Genomic DNA, 21,545 nt, shown 5'->3' with positions numbered 1-21,545 from the left:
GTCTTCAAATTACTTCCACAATAATTAAATATCTTGTGGCGCAACTATATCCTGCCAATAGAAGTTTTGGGGCAAGACGTGGTTAGTCATGTCCTTCACCAAATGATAGAAACCAGGTGTTGTTGCAAACATTTTTTAATATACATGAATTATAAAAACAAAATAAGCATTATGTTCAGCGGCATTGCTATCATTGCCTTTGCTCTACCTGCAAGACTTCGGGCTAAATTTTGTCGCTGATCTCGAAGGTCCTGTTCCTTTCAATAAATTCCAGTGTTAGAATATAAATAAAGCGCATAGCCGTTATTAGCATCGTTACAACCCGCGCAAGTACCAACATACAAGCTGCGTGCCCATCAGCACCCACTCTCCCACTAAGTGCCTTCGATAGCTTAATCAATTTTTATCTGTGAGTAAGTCATGGAAAGAGCAAGAGCACGCATGCATTTCCTGTTTCTTTGAAAACGAGTTATCATTACGCTAAAGACAATTCTCTCTTTTATAACGAGCGCCAACACAGCCTGCAGCTGTTCTGTATGGTAGATTGCTGATACAGGTAATTTGAGTTAGAGTATCGCATGTTTATTATTCACGTACAGTTCCTATATGAGAGTACGAAAAATCAGCTCGCACCTAATGTAGACGTCCTCCAGCGTGCATGAGGTGATGCTCATGAACGCTATGCCCAGAACCATGCGCTTCTTCTCCAGGTAGTGCAGCATACTGGCGATGCGGGAGGTGTGCTGCCCGGGCCAGAGACGAAAGAGGAGAATAAAAAACGAGGCTACCGCTCGCTTATCTATATTTATCGAGTCCACAGATACCCCCAATAATTCACAAAAGATGATATGTATAAACTACATAGACATATCAACGAGCCGCCAATTTTAGTTTAATTCGCATGTTTAACTTCGCGTGCAAGTTGCTCAATACCAAGCTTTTTCTTCGCATCGAGATAATGTGCAACGTATGTTGAGTAGTAAGAGTTATTGAACAAGGTATCTAGACTATGGTTATATAAGGCATACTTACTATTTTAATATTGGCTCGCTCTATGAAGCGCTACATTATAGGAAAGAAAACTGAAAATAGTCTTTCCGTTTCTGTTCGCAGGATGATAATGTAGGGATTCTTGGCGCCCTCTTCCTCTCAGAGGGCATTGGCAGATGGCTGAGAAGCTAGCGAAAATGGGACCTAGAGAAAAGCTAGAGACAAAGGATTTGGTCTCCTGAAACTAGCTTACATAGCTGGCACCGAATTAGAGATAGTGTTCTTACCGCTATGTATTTTCCTGAAGTCGTGCACACGATGCCGCGATTTCGCGCTGTCCATAGCGTCGTCATTCTTTATGTCACACGGGTTAAGAACATGTGGCGTTCTTCCAATTGTTACGTAATGTGAGAGCGTGGTAAAACGTACGTGACGGAGCTATGCCTTACCTGGAGAGAGTCGCGCAGGTTGAATACCATCTCGATCTTGGTGACGCGCTTCGGTTCAACTGGGCCCATGTGATATCGGACCACTTTTTTCACGGCCGATTCCCTACAGCACAATATAGAGAGCCCATGAGATGATGTAAAAAAATCACCATCGTCATCAGCCGGTCTATACCCAGTGCAGGGCGAAGGCCTCTTCCCTATTTCTCCAATTAACCCAGTTCTGTGCTAGCTGCATCCACTTCACCCCTGCGAACTTCTTTACCTCATCCGCCCACCTAATGTTCTGCCGCCCCCTGCTACGCTTTCCTTCCCTTGGAATCCAGTTTGTTACCCTACCCTAAGGGACAATCGGTTATCCTCTCTTCGCACTACATGTCCTGCCCATGCCCATTTCTTCATGATTTCCACTTGAATATCACTATCTTGAGATATTTCTTTGACCCACTCTGCACGCTTCCTATCTCTTAATGTTACCCCTACCATTTTTCGTTCCATAGCCATCTGTGTTGACCTTACCTTAAGTAAAACCCTCTTGGTTAGCCTCGACATTTCAGCCCCATAGGTAAGTATAGGTAAGATGCAACCGTTGTATACTTTCCTCTTGAGTGATGCCGGTAAGCTGCTAGCCATAATCTGCGAGTGCTTGCCAAAGAAAGTAACAAAATTCCCATAAAGAAAGGTGTTAGGCAAGGAGACACGATCTCCCCAGTACTATTCGCAGCTTGCTTAGAGGAAGTATTCAGAGATTTGGAATTGGAGCAGTTAGGGATAAGGGTAGATGGCAAATACCCCAGTAATCTGCGATTTGCTGATGGCATTGCCTTGCTAAATAACTCAGTAGATGAACTGTAAAAATGATTGGTGACCTAGACAGGAAAAGTAGAAAGGTAGCGTTGAAAATCAATATGCAGAAGTCTAAGGCGATGTTCAATAGCCTCGGCAAGGAACAACAGTTTACGTTAGGTAGCGAAGCACTGGAAGTAGTAGGCGAATATATCTACTTAGGACAGGTAGTAACCGCAGATCCGGACAATGAAAAGGAAATAACAAGAAGAATAAGATTGTGATGGAGCTCATTTGGCAAGCACTCGCAGAATATAGAAAAAGTTGGATACTAATGTAGATGGTGCTAGCTGTCCAGAGAGCTAGTAAGGAGCACATGTTGGACGTGCAGTACGGTACCTTGGTAAATAGAGCGTGAGACTGCATGGCACAACACTTTGCAAAACGCTGCCGCCGACAGCTGGCGAGAACAGTCAGTACCATGCGCATGCACGGCAAGATCCGCCGGTCGTGCTTATTGAGAATGCACCTTATTCGGTCGTTTCTCGCCGATTCTCTGGGGAGTGCTCTGTAAAGCGCTATATCCACAAACTCTCATGTTCCCTTTAAGAGTGGACTGTACTGTACTTTGTACACAGTGATAAATTCAGTGACCTCCAACCAGTAGAAAGACAGGTTTCTAGACGCCACATTGCACCGACGTAAGGTTATGCATAACGTTGATGGTGAACTACATTCCCTCAGTTTTTCCAAGGATATGGTAGGGGCATCACCAATGATTTTGCTTATATGCGCGTTTATGAACGACAATACACAAAGTTCTTGGACGATGGACTGCAAAATAACAAAATTATTGGTCACCACTCAGTATAGAAGCCCAGCACCTGAAGTTAGACAGCTTGGTGAAGCGCAGGAAGAAGCCCGAGTCGAAGTTTTTCTTCAGCCAGGTGGGCGAAGCGGCGCAAACCACCCGTCCTTCACGCATCACGATGAGGCGATCGGCGAGCACGTCTGCTTCCTCGATGCTCTGTGTGGTCACCAGGACGCTGCTGCGACGGCTCAGGCGAGCGAGAACCTCCCACACCTCATGACGACACTTGGGGTCCATCAGTCTGGTCGGCTCATCGAATATCAGCAGCGGAGTCTGAGACGAGCGCGGACAAAAATCAACAATCATTCACGAGCGCTGAGGTCTTGACCGGAGTTCAATAAAGTTCATACTGAGACCACATCGCCAAATCTAATGCACATCAAAGGAGTAACGGCCAGTGTATTTCAAACACTAGCCATCTCACAGTCAAGTTGTTATTCTGGTACCCACAGTAATTAACCCATCTCAAGTGCTAAAATCCGAAGATTACAGCATGGAAGTCAGTGCGCCAGGCATTGGCCAGATGCCGTCATCTTGCTCGCCTCAACACAGCAGCATGCCAGGAAGACCGCAAGAGTCGCTACGAATCTGAGCATCGCGTGGTCTCTTTTCGTCTTGGTGACGAAGTACTGCTTTATACACCACTGCTCACCCGGAGCCTTAGTGACAAATTCCACCACCGCTGCTTTGGTCCCGACGAGGTCATTAGCCAAACGCTCCCAGTTAACTACAAAGTCACGCCTGTTGATCCCCCAGCCGATCGACGCCACCATGGAACTGAAATTGTTCATGTTTCTCGCTTCAAACCGGTTGTGCGCCGCGGTGCATCGGTTAGTTAGGAGCGGCCAGGTTAGCCGCTTCCGACCCCCCGGACAGATTCTGTGAGCCTTCCATAGATCTTCTTTCATTTGTACATACCATCGTCATCGTCCTGCGGCGCCGGCTTCGGCACGCGCCTGTGTTCGTGATCGGATTAAAACGCTAGACGAGGCATTGCTGGCCTTGCCGTCACGACCTTGCCGTCTCGACCTAGCCTTCTTCCAGAGTAACTATAATATATATATATATATATATATATATATATATATATATATATATATATATATATATATATATATATATATATATATATATTTATTTATTTATAGCTATTATATGAGATACTAAACCTGTGGTGAAGCTACCAGATACGATTATGTGGACTCAGGAACAACTCATGATGCGATAAAAATATGCACTACATTTGACGAAGGTGTTCAGCCAAAGTAGATTGCCTCGAACCCATGTCTGGCGTCTGCGTTACATAGGAGTTTTTGATGTTTTTAGACTGTAGGAGTTACTCTATCGTCACTGCTTATAAACTTGGATGTTTCAGGAGTGCTACCAGAGCTCCAATAAGAGGCTGGAGAGCAAGGTTTTTGGGCCATTAATGACAAAGGCTGCGCATGACGATGGCACACCAAAATGCCGGTTTTCACTTTTTCTACTTATGAAAGCAGAGCGGATGAATATTTACAATGTAGAACATCCTAAAGAGGACTACAAAAAGTTAGAAAAAGGCGATGACTGACGTAATAAACTGAAAACCATTACCCTGCTGGTAAATACCGACTTTATCGTCAAGATGTTCTTTTCATTGAGTAATCACGAAGGATCGCCTTGAGCTGGATAACAAAGGCACCCAAAATTGCTGAGTACCTGTGTTAAGGGAACCATTGCGGTAAGAGCTAGATGAAAAACGAAAGCAGAATAGTTTGAAGGCATCAACACGTGTCCTTCCAATAACCATCAGGAACTCGCGCAGTGTTCCAGAAAAATAGTGCCACGAGAGCTCATGTAAAGGAAAAGCCTCATGTCAGAGCCACTTAAGGAGGGGCTGATATGTTTCATAATGCATCATTGAACAGCTTACAAAATACAGCACAAAAATAAAATGCTAAAGAGTCTTACAGTCATAAGTTTAACATGCTATCTTGAAACCTAAACGCTGAAAGGAAAATAAATGCAAATCATTAATCGCGAAAGGAAAAAATAAGTTGCAACGGCGCAGTAAGAAACCGACCAGCTATCCAGATCTCCAAGGTAATATGCAGACACTTCTTAAGCTTGTTATCATCTGCTTCCACCAAGCGATATATATCCCTTTCATTTCTATGCATATTGGCGTTTCCAGAATGTATTCGTTTCTTTTCTTTACCCAGAGCTTTTTCTTCTACTTCGGCTCTCGCTGTGGGAGCTGGTAACTGTGCTTATACATTTGTGACAATTCCTCGAGTAACGCTGTGCAGTTACTGGACAAGAAGACATAAGCAGTGGGTCCTGAAATTTCTTAGCCGAAGCTTTACTGCGACGTTTTTTCGCACACTCGTCGACACACGTGCTGGAGACGCTGTTCTGACAGTCACTGCACATTCAGCAAGTCCCATATACAACATCTTAGAAAAGGCAGTGAAATGCTTTAATGGTTTGAATACCCACTCTAGTTGTTTTCTGCAAAATGCAAGACATAGGATGCATCAGTACTATTCGCCGCTACCTTAGAGGAAGTATTCACGCTTAGAATGGGAGCAGCAAGGGATACGATTTGATAAATATCTCAGTAATCTGAAATTTGCTGATGAAATTGCCTAGATAAATAACCCAGAGGACGAACTACAAAGAAGGATTAATTATCTTGAAAGTAAATGGTAAAAGGAGGCTTAAAAAAAATACGCATAAACGAATGTAATCTTAAAAATGTTATTAAACACTACCTTCGTAATGTTCGAAGATTAAAATTATTAACTCGACTTATTGAGATTTAGCCGAAATCGAGAAGAAGGAATGAGCATTGCAAGAATGTTGCGCGAAAAAAAAAAAAAAAACAATTGGCAGTTGCTCAGCTTGGTTATGCCAGGATATACGTAGTAAGAGCTATATTCCTCTGATTTCGGCATGTTGTCCAGCCTATTGAGCTTATATTGATTAGCAATGAAGAGAAATTGTTCATCACACATCATTTATTAGTATTTCATGCAGAGAATGAAGGACGGCCAGGTGATCGGTATAGTAATACGCGGCCTTTTCGACTGAATGTAGACAAAAGTTTTGAATGTACAGATTATCTTTGATATATGAGATTAGTGGCAGACACCCACTGTGTGGTGTGGTTGCGTTGTTGGGATTTGATGCCACTTTAAAGTCAAAATTCTGTTTCATATGACGACTAAAGGAGTCCTCCTAAATGTTGAAGTCCCCCTTCCCTTCATCTTCTGAAGGCTCCATCTTACCTGCTATGTTCCGCCTCTTAGGCTCTGCATCCTGGCGTCTCCGCTTGGCGAGACGTTAGTCTCTCTGTTGAGGCGTCTGTACTGCTCGCTTGTTCTTTCTGTATTCATTCTTTATCTGCTGAATAGTCAATTTTCAGGCGAGAACTACTGAATCCATAGAGTTCCTTACACTAACTAGAGGGAAAGCTGAGGGCGCTGCCCTTCAGCCACTATGGGCGCGCTAAGAATCATGGCCCGGTGTGTTACTTGTTGCGGGACAGTCGGTTTTTCTCGGATACGTGGAGTGGCGTTACTGCAATGCTTCTTTTTCGTCATCATCATCATCTGAAGGTGCGTACATAGACCGCGAAAGCCATAGTAGCGAAGGCGCATAAGCAGACGTCGCCAATAAATGGTTGTTTCCCGAAATGCCACTAAAAACTTCCTTAAGTGATTGCACAACCATAAATATTTTTATAACGTTTTTCTGTTTCAAATTTTGCCTAATAAGTGCGAAATATTGGTATTTGTAGTCCTCAAAACTAAGCCAATAGGAGAAAGAGCCATCGTTTATATTGGATAAATATCACACTGACATGCTGTTTCTCTATCTTTTTGCAATTTATAGACACAAGATTCAATCTTAGGACATTATTTATGGTAGAACAACGTTTATCTTTGCATTAGTTTTGGCCAAAAGTTGTAGTTCTGCACTCGGTAGCTCTCCGGCCCATGATGCTTTGAGCGCCCATGGTGGCTGAACTGGGCGTCTGGAAACTCTATGTAAACTCCCATAGACGGCAGCACAGCTTTCCCTCTAGGTAAGAGTAAGAAACTATGACTGAATACGAGGAATTAGGCCTCTCCTGTCGATACCGCCACAAAGAAGCGGCCCGACTCTCCTCTTCCATGCGAAACGACTCTGCTGCGACCGCCGTGTCTCACCCATATTTATACACGCAGTTGGGCGCGCGCAGTTATGCGCATGGCTAGCACGTGGCATCCGCGTGACATCAAGCGCGGTTTCCACGGTGGTGCGGACGCGCGGCCCCAACTAAGCCAGTCCGCTAGCTCATGCTGGCGCAGCCAGCTGGAGCCGCTGCTGAGGCCAACGGACTACTGGACAGAGGACTGCTGCTCTTTCCTAATCCACTACCCCTAACCCCCAATGATTCGTAAAATCCCCACCTCCGCTGCCTTGTGCGGACAGAAAAGAGAAAGTAGATAAGAAAGAAAAAGTTACGAGGGACTTTAGCGACTAAAGTGTTTTGACAACGAGCGCATGACGTATCGAGTATAGCAGCAATGCTCTGGCTTTCCCATTTCTCCCCTGCATATTCTGCAGGGCTCTCGGAACGCTTTTGTATTTCTAGCCTGAGCGTCATGCTACATAGAGATAACCTGAATAGAGCAGTGATTTATTGGCATGTTGCTGTCGAGTTGTCATTCGTTTGAGGCGGTGGAAGGCACCAGTTGCCGAAAGTAGAAGTGCGCTTGTTTACAGTTGTGACCATTTAGCTGTGAGCGATACACTCGAGCTTCCAATTTTTGGCAATAAAGTTTATCCAGCAATAAACTCCGCCAGCTGCTCCTCTTTGGTTGCGCGCATGCACATTACCGCGTGGCACTCGGACCTGCTGCTCCTCTCAGTGGCGCGTTTTACACATTCCTAAGCGGTTCCAGAGATGAATGAGCATCGGTTTCGGACGAAACGATTATGAAAGTGGAACAATGCTGAAAAATATAAGGGTGACGGTTAGGAATCTCTGTGAGATGATCCCTGATGTCAGCAGGACCTACATTGTGAAATTGTTGACAGATAAATTAGGGCATAATAAGGCTTGTGCAAGGTGGGTGCAAGGCAACGTGTTGAAGCGGCCCGCAAATTTCTTCAGGCATATGAAACCGATGGCGAATGACTCTTAATCTCAGTTGCCACTCGGGTCACTGAAGTTGTTACATGGGTCCAATACATGGGTCCAACATCCAGAGTCGCCGAAGCAACGGAAGTTCAACCAAACACTGTTCGCCGGTAAAGTGATGGCAAGCTTCTTTTGGGACCGGAAGGGGTTATTGTAGGAATTGATGCCTATCGGTAGAAATAAACCTACCAATGCGTACCGCTACTTCGAGACGTTGAAATGTCTGCGCCGCGCGATTCAAAACAAGTGTAGAGGCGCGTTTACGAAGGGTGGGCGCTTCCATCAGGCCAATGCTCATCAGCACGCCGTGCGTGTAAAAAAACAACCTCATCAACAAATTTCGTTGATCTACTGTTACCCACCGGCCCTGCGTCGCAGACAAAGCCTCAAGTGAAAAGCATGTCTTTCCTGAAATGAACAGACACCAGGGTCGGGCGCATTTATTAACCGGAGAGGGGCTGAACGAAAAGGTTGTGAGCTAGTTCGGCGGCGCGGCGGGAAAGTTTTACGAGCCAGGCATAAAGAAGTTGGTACACCGCAAGTAAAAATGCATTCACCTCAGCGGGCATTATGTAAAGAATAGGGGAACACCTAAGCTTACCAAATATAGTATTCAATGCCAATTAACACGTTTTTCATTCTGAAAATTCATTGGGAGCCTTAACGTATCGACAGCCTTCGTATGTTTACAACTCTGCTTGCCGAGGGCCCTGTCAACTGGAGTCCTGCCATCACACAAACTGCCGAACAATCAGTAGTACTCGAACATGTCGCCAGCCAACACAGCCACAGCATATGCCAACGACATAGTTTCTTTCCTCCAGATCGGAACCTACCAGCCGCGGCCGCTGTTAACTGCTTGATAAGTATTTCAATTTTGTTCATTGCCTACTTTACAACCTCAACTGACTGTAGCTGGTGGCTGCTGCAGGAGGGTTTATGGTGTGCATCTCCAGGGACGCAGGTTACCCCCCCCCCAAAAAAAAAAAAAAAAAAGATGGAATTCTATGCTGTCTGATTTATTCGGTTCTTGAAGGATGGATGGTAAAATACAGGTTTGGTTTCTTTTGATTTGTTGGGTTTAACGTCCCCAAAGCAACTCAGGCTATCAGAGATGGGATTCCGAAAATTTCAACCACCTGAAACTTTTAAGCAATGCCGCGTTTCCCTCCCAATGGACTTTCAAAGCTTTTATTGATTCAATTGTTCATTCAAATAGCTATTGACCGTTTTATGTTGCGCTACTCGAGAGATACCTGCTATGCTTCAAAAAGATATTCTGCGCTTTCTAATTCGTTTATTCGATGCTGTAAGGTTGGTGAAAGTTTGTCTCTGGAAGAACCTTTTTAAGGAATGCCTCCTTTTCTTGCCAATAGGATTTCTAAAGCTTTCATTCATTGATAGAATTCTTCGTTCAAGTGGCTGTTGGCAGGTGGTTTCTTTTACACCGCTGTTCGATGACATAGACACTATAATGCGAAAGCACAAAATCAACGATTAAATAAAAAACATTACAGGTATCGCACCCTGTGATTGCTGGTGCCTGCCTCAATGAGCCGACAACCGAGGTTTTTCTTTAAAAAGCGGTGCTGATTTGAATTTTATTCGTTGTAGAGCTTAAGCTTTGTTTTTTTTTTTTCTAACTCTGAACCTCAGTAGCTTTCAGTTGTTACACACAAAGTTTTTTGTACCCATGCAGATAAGGCTATTGAATGGGTCAAAACGATTAGCATATATAATAACTGTGGTAGGCGGTTTTCTTATAGAATACAAACCATCGACGTATAAGCTGAGCAGGTATTACCAAGTTGGTCCATCATGTTGAGTGGCATAATACAACCATTCATATGTACAAAGGTGATCATTTCAACATTTCAAGAGAGGCATGTTAGATATGTTTTAATGACGCGGTAAATTAGTGCCTTGTTTATATCAATGGGCAGTTCATTCCATATACTGACGCCATTTTACTCTACTAGTCTCTGGCCATATGTATTATGACAGGGCGGCAAATTAAGCAGGTTTTTGGTGGCAGCTCTTGTTTTCATAATTGGGGCTCTAAACAGCATTACAGGCAGCTCATAGTTGTACCTAATTAGAGCATTTATTAGTACAGCAGTCTTCAATTCATGCGGTATTGAGTTTGTGCTATAAACCAGAGTAAATCTCACCGTAAAAGATCCCTCTAGATTATTGTGTGAATTGGCATCAGTTTTGGCGCCAGGTGTGATGCGGCTACAGAGCGGGCAAAAGAGTACTTGTCGAATTTATTCTATTTATTCAGTGGAAAAATTAGAATTCATTCCGAGACACCACAGCAGCGCGTGCGCCACCATGGCGCAGGAGGTGAGTGCACAATGAAAGCTTACCTGTTGCATAGCGCACATGGTGATGGAAACGCACAGAACACGCTTCTGATGCCCCGACAGCTCGGACACCAAGGTGTCCTTGTAGGGTTCGATTTTCATTGACCGAAGAACTGCGCACACCATCTTCTCAGCGTCACTCCATGTCAAGTGGCGAAGCTGCATGTACCGAGAAACGAGAGCATGGCATTCCGAAGCGCTGCTCATGAAGATAGCCAACGGGGATGCACCTGACGGTGACTCTTCTACTTTTGAAACAGATGGGACGTTTATTGAACACCACTACCAGATCAGGTCGCATGCATAATTTCTACAGCGAAGGCAAAGAAGAAGAAGGGGAAAGGGGTAGTAAGCCTCGATCAGAGAAGGTTTGCATATAAAATGCTGCTCTGCCAAGATAACGAAGCTGACAACATGCCTTCAGGTATAATGAAATATGTGATAGTCGGTGCACACCCGAGGTGCAATGAAAGTAAGTAATCGCATGCCGATATGGGAAGCCGCGAAATTAAAGTCGATACAATAGATTTACACGAGGCACCCAAAAAGCCGCAATCGTCAATGTTCCTTGAGGTTGCATTAAAGAAATACAACTGATCGGAGTGCTGTCATTATGTTTGTTTCATTGTTTTAGTAACTACTGTTTTGAATATTTTAAAGGAGAAAAAAATTAGGCAATTGCCTAGGAAAAGCTTGATAGGTAATCTTGCTTTCGACTACGTACTGTTAATAGATAAGTTGTCCACAAGATGGTAGCTCTGAAGGAGAGCGGTCGAAAGAGCAATCAAAGCGCTCAGACGACCAAGAGGCACTTTAAAATAAAGAACCCTGGTCAATGTCTCAGCATTAGCATGCTAAATCCAGACCACTGCAGTTGCGCAGGCTGAATTTATAAGGACCTAGTGGTAGATAATACGGAATCTGTTCCTGCCTTTCTTCTTTAGAAAATTCGTTTAAATCTCATTCATAAGCGGAACAATTCTCGTGTGTATTTATTTATTTCGTGAAAACTACGACTCCTTTTGGAAGTCGATAGAGCAGTGCACAAGATTAAAAACCAAGAAAAAGTAACTAACTATAAAAAATGATACAGTCAGGCTTTCATATAATACCAAACGAATAGAGCTTCTGCCGGCACCATACATACATAGGAGGCCAATGATGGCAGCAGAGGGGGATTACAGCACAGTGGTAGAAAGCAAGCTTGAATGGAAAGGAACCACTTGCAAATCATCCAACGCCAACCAGACCGAGTAAACAAGAAGAATTCAATCAAAGTATTCTGCACGCTACAGACGCTACTGCGGCACATAAGACGAAAAATACGGGTGAAAACATTCTGTTGATACCAGGTTAGTAACGTTGCGTGGGAACCCGTACCATTCGAAAGGGATACACGGAAAGAAGGGAAATGAATAGGTTTTGTTCTGCATATACGCAGAAATTGTCCTTTCCTGTGTTTTACTGGCGTTGCGTGTTTTGTTGTATTGCATATAACTAAAATTCCAGTTTTGTTTACATGTATTATACTGAACAATTTTAATTAGCGCCCTCGCTGACTCGATTCAAGTGTACGAAGCAGAGATAAGCTTATCACGCCAGATACTGAATACTGTTGCCCCTTACCGTGATAAATGAAAAGGTACGCTTTCTTTGGGTGCCTTCATTGATTTTTATTTTCATCTTTGTGAGCATGTAGCATGCAGCGACGACGTATTTAAACATTGACCACAGACGCGATGTGTAGGCTGTCAGTTCAGTATTGCTTGTGTAATGCGTTAGGTGATGTTTTATTAGCCACAGCTTTTTATACGCTTGTGAGACAAAGAACTTGGTGTGCGCGATCTAGTTTATGTTGGATGCCATCGTTACATGGGGATAGTTTACCTTAGTAAATTATTTAATTTGGAAGGGTATTGCTTTTGTAGGAGCACTTCAGGATTCTTTCTGTCTGGTAACTAAGGTGAGCATACAGCTGTTTCTACCCATTTTCCAGTGCACGTGCCGACTGCCCAGAAAAACCTGCCTCTCATTAACAATCAGCTTATGTGCTTGAAAAGCACAGTAGGTTATGTCTTCTGTGCAAAGTAAGACGCATAGCTGCTCTGGTACTCTGCGCTACACATTGCGACATCTAAGCAAGCACAGCAATGTGTAACGGACCTTTCCTCGTTTTTATTCGTCTAAATGGGATAAACTACAGTGCTCTAGCGACGCAGCTTGGCGCGTCACATCAGCCGGGTGGTGTGAAGCAGCCTGCCGCCTACGCGACAAAGTAATCGCTTTCTGTGCTCCGGAGCCGGACCTGCAAGGCTCTCCTCCACACCGAAATACACACCCAACAACAAGGTCCCTCTCATTTAAAGATAGCGGCTTGTCACGCGGCTCGTCACTAGGCATCAGCTCGCGAGTTAGCATTCGGCACGTTGCGCTGTGGTAGCAGTTGTGGCGCATCACGTGGAATGACGTCGCGACACACCCCTGGCTATCGTCCGGCTGAAAGTCAAAATACCTTACTTTAACTTGGACGCAACATGACGTAATTGATCGTGCTCCCATAAAACTTTCCATCAGCTCAGCGCAAGTATATTGCAAAGATGTCAGCCTATAACATATCGGCCGAAGCTTATCGCTTGGTATGTGAATAAGTATCACCACTTCCATTATTTGGTCTCTTGGCCAGTCTTCTTTACTGAGACTTACTGGAATGTCTACAAAGAGGTATTTTGGACACCACTTGACGTACCTGCAGAGCAAGATGTTCCAGATTTCATCTGGCCCCAGAGAGCAATTTGAGTTAAATTCTAGACAACCCAAATAGTGCCCTCCGTATTAATGACGTGCTGGCAGCTTTCAGTCGATAGACTGAAATTCAAGCGCTAAGTAGCTCTTACCCATAAATATAAAAGAAAACTTCCGAGAAAAGCCAGGCAATTCAGATAGGGTATCGTAGCATCCATATTGTTGAGCATCAATTTTGTAACTCACTTTTATGTGAAGCCTCTTTACAATAACCATATAGTATCGTGAAGATTTTACTTTTGAACGTAGCTCACCACAAACGACCGGCAAAGTGCCACCTGCTTTACTTTTTGACCTTGATAAACGTTTCCCGCAATATTATAAATATATAATTTGTTAATTTTCAGTGATGACTAGGACGCTGCAGGTAGTGACAATGAGGATAGCACGAATGATTGGCGATGCAGTTAGCGAAAGCAGTCCTCTAAGGTCACTCTCGAAATTTCTGCTCTTAAGCAGACTAAGCGAAGTCACGTAATTTTTAGTTGGTTTGTGGGGTTTAACGTCCCAAAGCGACTCAGGCTATGAGAGACGCCGTAGTGGAGGACTCCGGAAATTTCGACCACCTGGGGTTCTTTAACGTGCACTGACATCGCACAGCATACGGGCACCTTGCTTTTCGCCTCCATCGAAAAGCGGCTGCCGAGGCCGGGATTCAATCCCGCATCCTTGGAAACATTAGTCGAGCGCCGTAACCACTGGGCCATCCCGGCGGGGTCGTAATTTGTTCGCAGTAATTTTTTTCGTAATTTTGTTTTATTGAATGACTATGCCGACTCCCCTTAAATGGCTAAGGCGAAGAACGATTTCATACTGACAACGTGCGACAACTGCGTGTGGGATTGCGTCATGAAACCACGTGTCTGTAAAAGCTATTACGTCAGGGTCGAATGTGAAAAGGATTCGAGTATATTTGCAGTGTTTCTAGCATTAATATCATGCACCGTAATCAGTTCATGATTTGATGCTGTTGAAAGTGTTATTAAGCTTTGTGTGATATTTTGTGCCCACATGGTCTTGAATAAGTCAGTCACTTGAAGCACGGAGAACTTTTTGATAGCGGGCGTCACCACATCGATATAGCTTGCAGTTCAGTTTAACACTGAAAGATGTGCATAGGTTTTCCTTCTTTCTTTTCTCCGTTGTCTTTTATACTTTCCCAAACCTTCTTTCGCATGTATTGAACGCAAGATGAGAGGTTTTCTGATAATATATATATATATATATATATATATATATATATATATATATATATATATATATATATATACGAGTAATGTATTTAAGATTTCTGCACCTCTAGAGGATGCTGCTATGTCCTTATCAGCGCTGTTAAATATAATTTGTCTCCATTTTATTTCTCCAATGTCTCTCCTATTCTTTAAATACGCTCAATAGCAAGATCCCAAATTTTTAAACAGGTCCAAAAGAATATGTCTACAAGGTTTGGTGCTGTTCTTAATTGCTTCTAAACATCAAATATAATTAGGCTGTCACATCTGCTTTAACGCTTTGGGTTAATCACCTTTATCAGCAGAATAACGAGGTTTTTGCAATGAACCAATTTTTGAGGCATGCAGTACTAAAATGTTGAGTAACAGTTATCTAGCTTTTCTATTTGCAGGCAGTCTGTTGGAAATCTGATCCAGTTCGGTGTTAGCAGAGCTTTAGATTGTTTTGAGCTCTAATTGTTTTTACCATGCATTTGCAACCAATTTTGAATTGAATTTGCTCTATTTCGGTCATAAGCAAAAACAATGCACAAGAAAGCTAGTAATATGATTCTGGGCCTGATACACATGTTTGATACAAGATTTCTGTAAATGTCATATCAATATAAGTTTGCTTAAATGCGGGACAATTTGAATAGTTCTTTACGCTTAAAACAGATATTGTTTGTACTTCAAATTGGCATTGCGGCAATGAATTCAAGAAATATTTTTCTCAAAAGCATTCTTTTAGCGCTTGAAGGGTGTGTAGGCAGCCGGAACTAGCCTTATTCCATGCTTTTAATGACAGGCTTCTTGGTTGGTTTGGTTGGTTTGTGGGGTTTAACGTCCCAAAGCAACTCAGGCTATGAGAGACGCCGTAGTGCAGGACTCCGGAAATTTCGACCACCTGGGGTTCTTTAACGTGCACTGACATCGCACAGCACACGGGCGCCTTGCTTTTCGCCTCCATCGAAAAGCTGCCGCCGAGGCCGGGATTCGATCCCGCGTCCTTGGGAACAGTAGTCGAGCGCCGTAACCACTGCGCCACCCCGGCGGGGCAATGACAGGCTTCTAAACGTATGCAAAAAGTAAAAGATAATATGGTGGCCGAAGGCCAATCCTAATTTACCCAAATTAGCCACAGTGTATAAAAAAACACAAGCCAAAAGTATTTAATTAGTTTCGATTGATTTAGGAGTCAACCAGCTCCTGATTGGAGGGCTCGCACTTGGACCCGCAGTGAGTCATTTCATTGACGTTTCCTTTTTGAAGCGAAAGCTTCAATGCTCCACGTCGGGCCAAGGTCAACGACGGCTCACGTCTGACCTTCAATGAACACAGGGCAAGGAGTGGCTATAGAGCAGAATTTTTACTCGCACACAGGCCGCTAGCGAGCTCCTACTCTCGACATCAGGCGCCATCTGCCGGGCTTGCGCCATCCGGGACTGCAGGTCACGTGGGAGCCTAGCTAGAATACAAGTTTGCGAGTAAGCGTTCTTCAATCTTTTTAACGCGCTCTACCACTTATGCATATAGATGCGTGATGTGCGTGAGTACTGGTACGTTTCGCTGTTCCAGACAGTACTGCAGCAATATCATGACCGGTGCTCGGTCGTTGACACATTTGAGAGGTAATCTCCTATGCTGACTATGAACTCTAGCATCACCGTTTATAAACAGATATGCGCTGGCGTTTTTTTTTTTCGGCGGCGGGTGCTCTTCACATGTGAAACATGCACATTTTTTACTGTTCGGTTTAGAGGCAGAGGATGTAGGCCTTTTTTTCATGTGACTGCATGGTATGAGAGGAAACCGGATAGCCGATCTCCGTGCTGAAGGTTGCTTCCGCAAAACGAGTGTTTTCGATCATCGGTGGTACGTCTTAGGCTTGCATTTACTGTTCTCTTACGGCAATGTAAGCACGACCACCAGCAATGAAATTATTTTCGTATTTAACAGAAGAAGTTGGTGTGCGAAAGGTCAAACGTAGGGTCCTTTTGCTGTTATATGCCTGAGACGCAAAAAAAAAAAAAAAAAAAAACATGATATCATTACATACTATGACTCTGGCCCAAAAGGCTGCGCAGCACTTTCAATGCAGGAATAGCTTCGAAATAAAATATACTCGAAATAAATATACTCGGCAAAAGTTGCAGGAGGGGTAAGCTTTTCAACCAAGATCAGCAGGAAGCAATAATTGATTGATTTGACTGCGCAGCACCGAGCAGACAAGGTTCGCCGTGGTATGGTAGAAACATGAAGGGCGAATTGGAAGCGGAAATAAATACACCTAGATGGAATCATCGATGCGGTTTCGCGTGCTGAGCAGCAAAGCAATTAGCGTGAATATAGAGCTAAATCCCACAATAGCTCATAGATTTCAACTCTACGACGACGCAAATCAACTTGCTACAACACAACCGTGCAGTGAAAATACCTTAGACAATGTTGTATAGGGCCCGAAGACTAGCTAAGTGTAGCTAGTGTGCATGCACGGCCGCGGAGATACCGCAGCCCCGCTGTCTCCCAAAAAACGGCCGCGCCGTGGTGCGCCAGTCGGCAGAAAATGGCCGTGGCCGAAAATGGCCAAAACATCTGTTCTGTGAACGAACACCATGCACCACCTATATTGTGTCGCGCTCCTTTTACCTTTGACTGAAAGCGAAACTATCAGAAAAGACCATGCTGACACTGTACTGACCGTACTGACACTGAGAAAAGCTCCCCACCAGGAATCAAATGCATGTAATTTTGATTCCCAGCAGAGCGCTCAAACCATTACTCCACGATGAGCTTGACAAACAGATCGTAATTCTCCTTGACTAGAGTGAGGATGACAGGAGCGATGTCAATGACGATGGAGTTAGTGATAACAATGAGAGTTGTGTCCGCAGTTATGATATTGATATCGATGGTAGTAATGATGACAGGACGGTGTGTTCAGATTACTATGCTAGTAGCAGTAGTGATGATATTGACTAACAAGGAAAGGAATCAAGTCTAACGAAGCTTTCGCTTCGTCTCTGGTTAAAAGAGTTAAACCACAGCAATCCTTGTTGTTTCTCTCTTTGCACAGAAACTAAAATAAACCATCATAAACGCGAGTCTCCTTCGAGCACATCATAAATTTGGTGCCCACTGCATTAGGCCCCACCATCTCGAGTATTTGCCTGCCATTATTTCGACCTGTGCTGGCATGTCGTCCTCTTCATCAACTTCTGCATGTAAGGAATGAATCCACAGCTGCCCTATATTATAAATTTCTTATGCTACGATCAATGGGTGGGCGCGAACAAATACAAAGGCATCAAGAAGCAAAAACCCGAGACTAAGCGGCTTGTCCATCATGAACTGCACAACTCGCCCAACGTTCCCTTCTGATGAACTAGGTTCCTTACTCTACTCCCTGTCACTGTAATGTGTCAGTTCTGTAGGTTTCATATTAGGCGAATAAATCGTAAATACATAAAGATATATCACATTGGCTGCTTATGGTGCCTGTGGCAGCCCGAAAACTTTAAATTACGTTAACAATACATTCTCTAATAGCGATATCTGCGATATTTGTTATAAGCTTATCGACCTTTAATCCAAGCCTCGAACCGAAACAAGGCTGAAACCTGACGTTAATTCTAGCGGACCTAATTTCATTTACCCTAGCCAAGTTGATTTATTCTTCATTTTTTAAGTGTGCTGAGAAGTACACTGCAAGCATCATCTCCTGTACCAAGCATCAAAATGCATGTGCTGTTGCTCTGGTTGGCTATGTTGTGTGACGTCAACACGGGACCTTGACTAGGTAATTTAAACTCAGGCTGGCATAGCTCAGTCTAAAAGTGAGATGTGACTAACCATGGCCATATTTTTAACCTTGACCTGACTTTTTACCATTACTATACGCAAAACGGGTATTTCTCAGTCCGCTGCTATTCTCGTAATCGGGCTACGTATCTGCTATATTATTTTCAAATTCAAGCTACAAGTATTTCTCATCGGCCCCACCCCTCAGTTGAAAGTAACACCGCTGCACTCACGGCGGAAAAGAAGAGCAGGTGCTCTTCGACAGTGAGATCCCCGAAGAGTTCGCTCTCGTCAGGGCAGACGCTGACGTAGTCCCACGGGCGTCCCGACATACCGCTCGCATCGTAGTTGTACACGTACGCTTCCCCACTGGTGGGCGGCTGCATTCCTGTGCGAAAAACAATGCAGATATGAGAACGATGGCTTTTGAGAGCTTTTCATAGTTTTTGAGGATGCGTGATAAGTGTAACATCGTAAAATCCTCTCAGAAAATAGCTGGAAGTTGCAAACCATCTGAATGATTGCTTCATGCATGTCGACAACAAGTGAACGTGAAATTAGTAATTAGTATACAGTGCACGTTACGCGCAGTAAAAGAGAGTACACCACCTTATAACCACATGGATTGAGTGCATTGTCATGACATTCATTTCCGTAGTAGGGATGGGGATGGTTGGGTGCACAATAGATAGCGGCGTGAGATGATTTTACAGCGGTGTTTTTTTAAACGATCGTTTTATGAGCCCATCATTCACATATCATCGTCTCCAAAATATACCAGGGGTAGGAATGTTCGAAACCTTGCTAGACTTAACAGCCACGATGCTTTTAAAGAACCTTGAAAGAGAGGCTAGAATTACTTCAAAGTGCAATGTGGGACATATTGTTACAGGGCGGCAAGCCGATGAACACAAAGGACTGAGAACAGAGATAGAAGATGGTCGAATACAGATTATTTAATGAATCGCAGTGTGCCTAGTGCGAGCACTCCTGCCAGCGCCACTGCCCGCTTCTTCATCGTCCTTAACATTACCCGGAGCCACTGAGCGATCGTCCCGATCGTAGACGAGGAAGTTTGCCGATGTTGATGCAATCTATGGCATGACTGGCATGACAATGGGCGTGACTAGATGGCTGAAGAAGAGGAAAAAGACAACGGCTGGCCAACACGATTCCCATTGAAACCCAACCCAAAACACCTTCTGGCCACAGGTCGCCAGGACCCAATCGCTTAGGACCAGGCTTGTACCGCATGGTATGGGCCGGAGGGATGTCTTCGAGTGTAGCGGCGTCTTGGGTCGTGGGGTTATGGTCATTGGGGTCTTGTCAGCACATCGGGTCAGTGGGTTCATACAGTTTTCGGCTCGCTTGTCATGTCTTAAGGTCATGTGGGTGGCGTCTCTTGTTTGCCAGTCTCTCCTTCTTCGTACAGTAATAGAGCGGAACGTTGAGCTAGTTGGTCTAATATCTTGGAAGAAGGCAGCTGTGCGGGCAACAAAACAGAAAAAGCATGCGCAGACACAACGAGAACGCTGCACTGACAACTATATTGATCTGAACCCGCACATCTCCTGAACCCGCACATCTCCTTGCTACTGGGGCCTAGGTACTGCTTTAGCAGTTTCACGGAAAGTAATTGGTGTCGAATCGCAGTTCACAAGCACTCACTGCTGTGCTTCTTCTGCGCTCTACATAAATTTGTTTTAGCACAAACTCATGGCTATCGTATGGCAACATGGCTTACAGCAGTGCGGACACTTTGGGATCATGCACTGGATAAAAAGACGGTTTTTCGTGCTTTGTTGCTGTGCTCTGTTGTACGTGAATGTGACGTACGTGCGGAAGGATATCACACAACGACCATCTCCGTATAGAAATCACGTCGGAGAATTTGTTGCGAACATTATTCAATCCATTCGTGTGTATGATAGGCTGTGGATTTGCAATGAGTAGTGCTAGTCAGCTGTATGAATTATTCCAACAGCGTGGAAGTGAAAGCGATGCCTTGATCTGTTATAAGTGCTGGAGCGCCCTTTCTCAAGACGATGCGCTCAACGAAACATTTCGCTGCCTCGGCTGTTGTGCCGCACTTGAAGGCCTTGGATTTAACGTAGCTCATTAATCAGCAGTGACGATTATCCACAGGCTTCCTGGGGATGAAGTGGGAAAATAAGTACAGCCACTCCAACAAGCTGCAGTAAACCTGCCGATAGCACAGGTTGTGTTTTAAGTCACTAGAAATTGTGACACTTGTACGTGGCATCAAAGTGCCACCGTAATTTCTGGACAGTACAGCCGTTGTAATGTGAGCCACAGTTCGAGCATATCAGCTGTGATCTACTATCGGCTTGCAATGACGTGCCTGTATTATTTCTTGTCTGAGAGACAGTCACGACGAGATGACCTCTTATCGTTTCCGCAAATTCGGATCTTGCATCACAACTTTTCGCGCACAAAACGAAGTCTGCGTTCCTGCGAAGTACCGGATTTAGACCAGCGGAAGCCCCTTTCCGGCTTGCAAGTGTTTGAACGCAGGAACTAGGAATGACATGCCTGTCTCGGGATGTAAAAGTTTCGGAGGCCGACACCTCCGATCTCTCAAACGAGGAACGCTGATTGGCAGCTCCTGCAATCTTGATCATGTGATGCAGCCCAGTGACGTGAGACAACTCATCACTCACCGAACAAACTATGGGTTCAATATTTGCTCTATGCTGGCATGTCCGGCCTTAGCACAGAACCAGTGGCCAACACACTATCATTATTGGGCTAATGGATCGTGCTGTCTGAGACGTGACCTATCATCTGTCACGTCCCGGATACGTGTTCGTAAATTACTGCCAACAAACATGATGCAAAATTTTGAAGCGAATGCCAACACCCGGAACGGCGAAACCAAAATTTTCTGGAGGTAGGGGCCATCACAGCTCTCATTAAAAGAGGGGTGGTATATAGGTGGCGTTTCAGGAGAAAGGGTCCGAGAAACACGACTTTTTGTTCTTCGCAGACTGTCCTTTTCCCTATGCTGGTACATTTTCAAAACTCATTATAATCAAGAGGAAGGCGCATGCGATTTAGTTGTCAAATTATCTGTTCATATTT

At 44.3% G+C, this 21,545-nt stretch overlaps 1 protein-coding gene across 1 annotated transcript in view; it reads right to left on the bottom strand.

The window, feature by feature from the left end:
• Nucleotides 1-21,545, bottom strand: part of LOC146181245 (phospholipid-transporting ATPase ABCA3-like) — a 102,253-nt gene that overhangs the window by 36,114 nt on the left and 44,594 nt on the right. The window contains exons 11-15 of the mRNA XM_084575732.1: nt 18,677-18,831; nt 10,633-10,788; nt 3,107-3,366; nt 1,440-1,542; nt 634-743 (exon numbers count right to left, since the gene is read on the bottom strand). Coding sequence (XP_084431858.1) covers nt 634-743; nt 1,440-1,542; nt 3,107-3,366; nt 10,633-10,788; nt 18,677-18,831 — 784 coding nt within the window. The remainder of the gene's footprint in view (nt 1-633; nt 744-1,439; nt 1,543-3,106; nt 3,367-10,632; nt 10,789-18,676; nt 18,832-21,545) is intronic.

The sequence above is a fragment of the Amblyomma maculatum genome, chromosome 8, assembly GCF_055883805.1.
Source record: "Amblyomma maculatum isolate TAMU_Amacu chromosome 8, ASM5588380v1, whole genome shotgun sequence".
Classification (NCBI taxonomy): domain Eukaryota; kingdom Metazoa; phylum Arthropoda; class Arachnida; order Ixodida; family Ixodidae; genus Amblyomma; species Amblyomma maculatum.
Note: the sequence above shows the minus strand (reverse complement) of the source record. Positions and strands in the feature narration are given on the sequence as shown.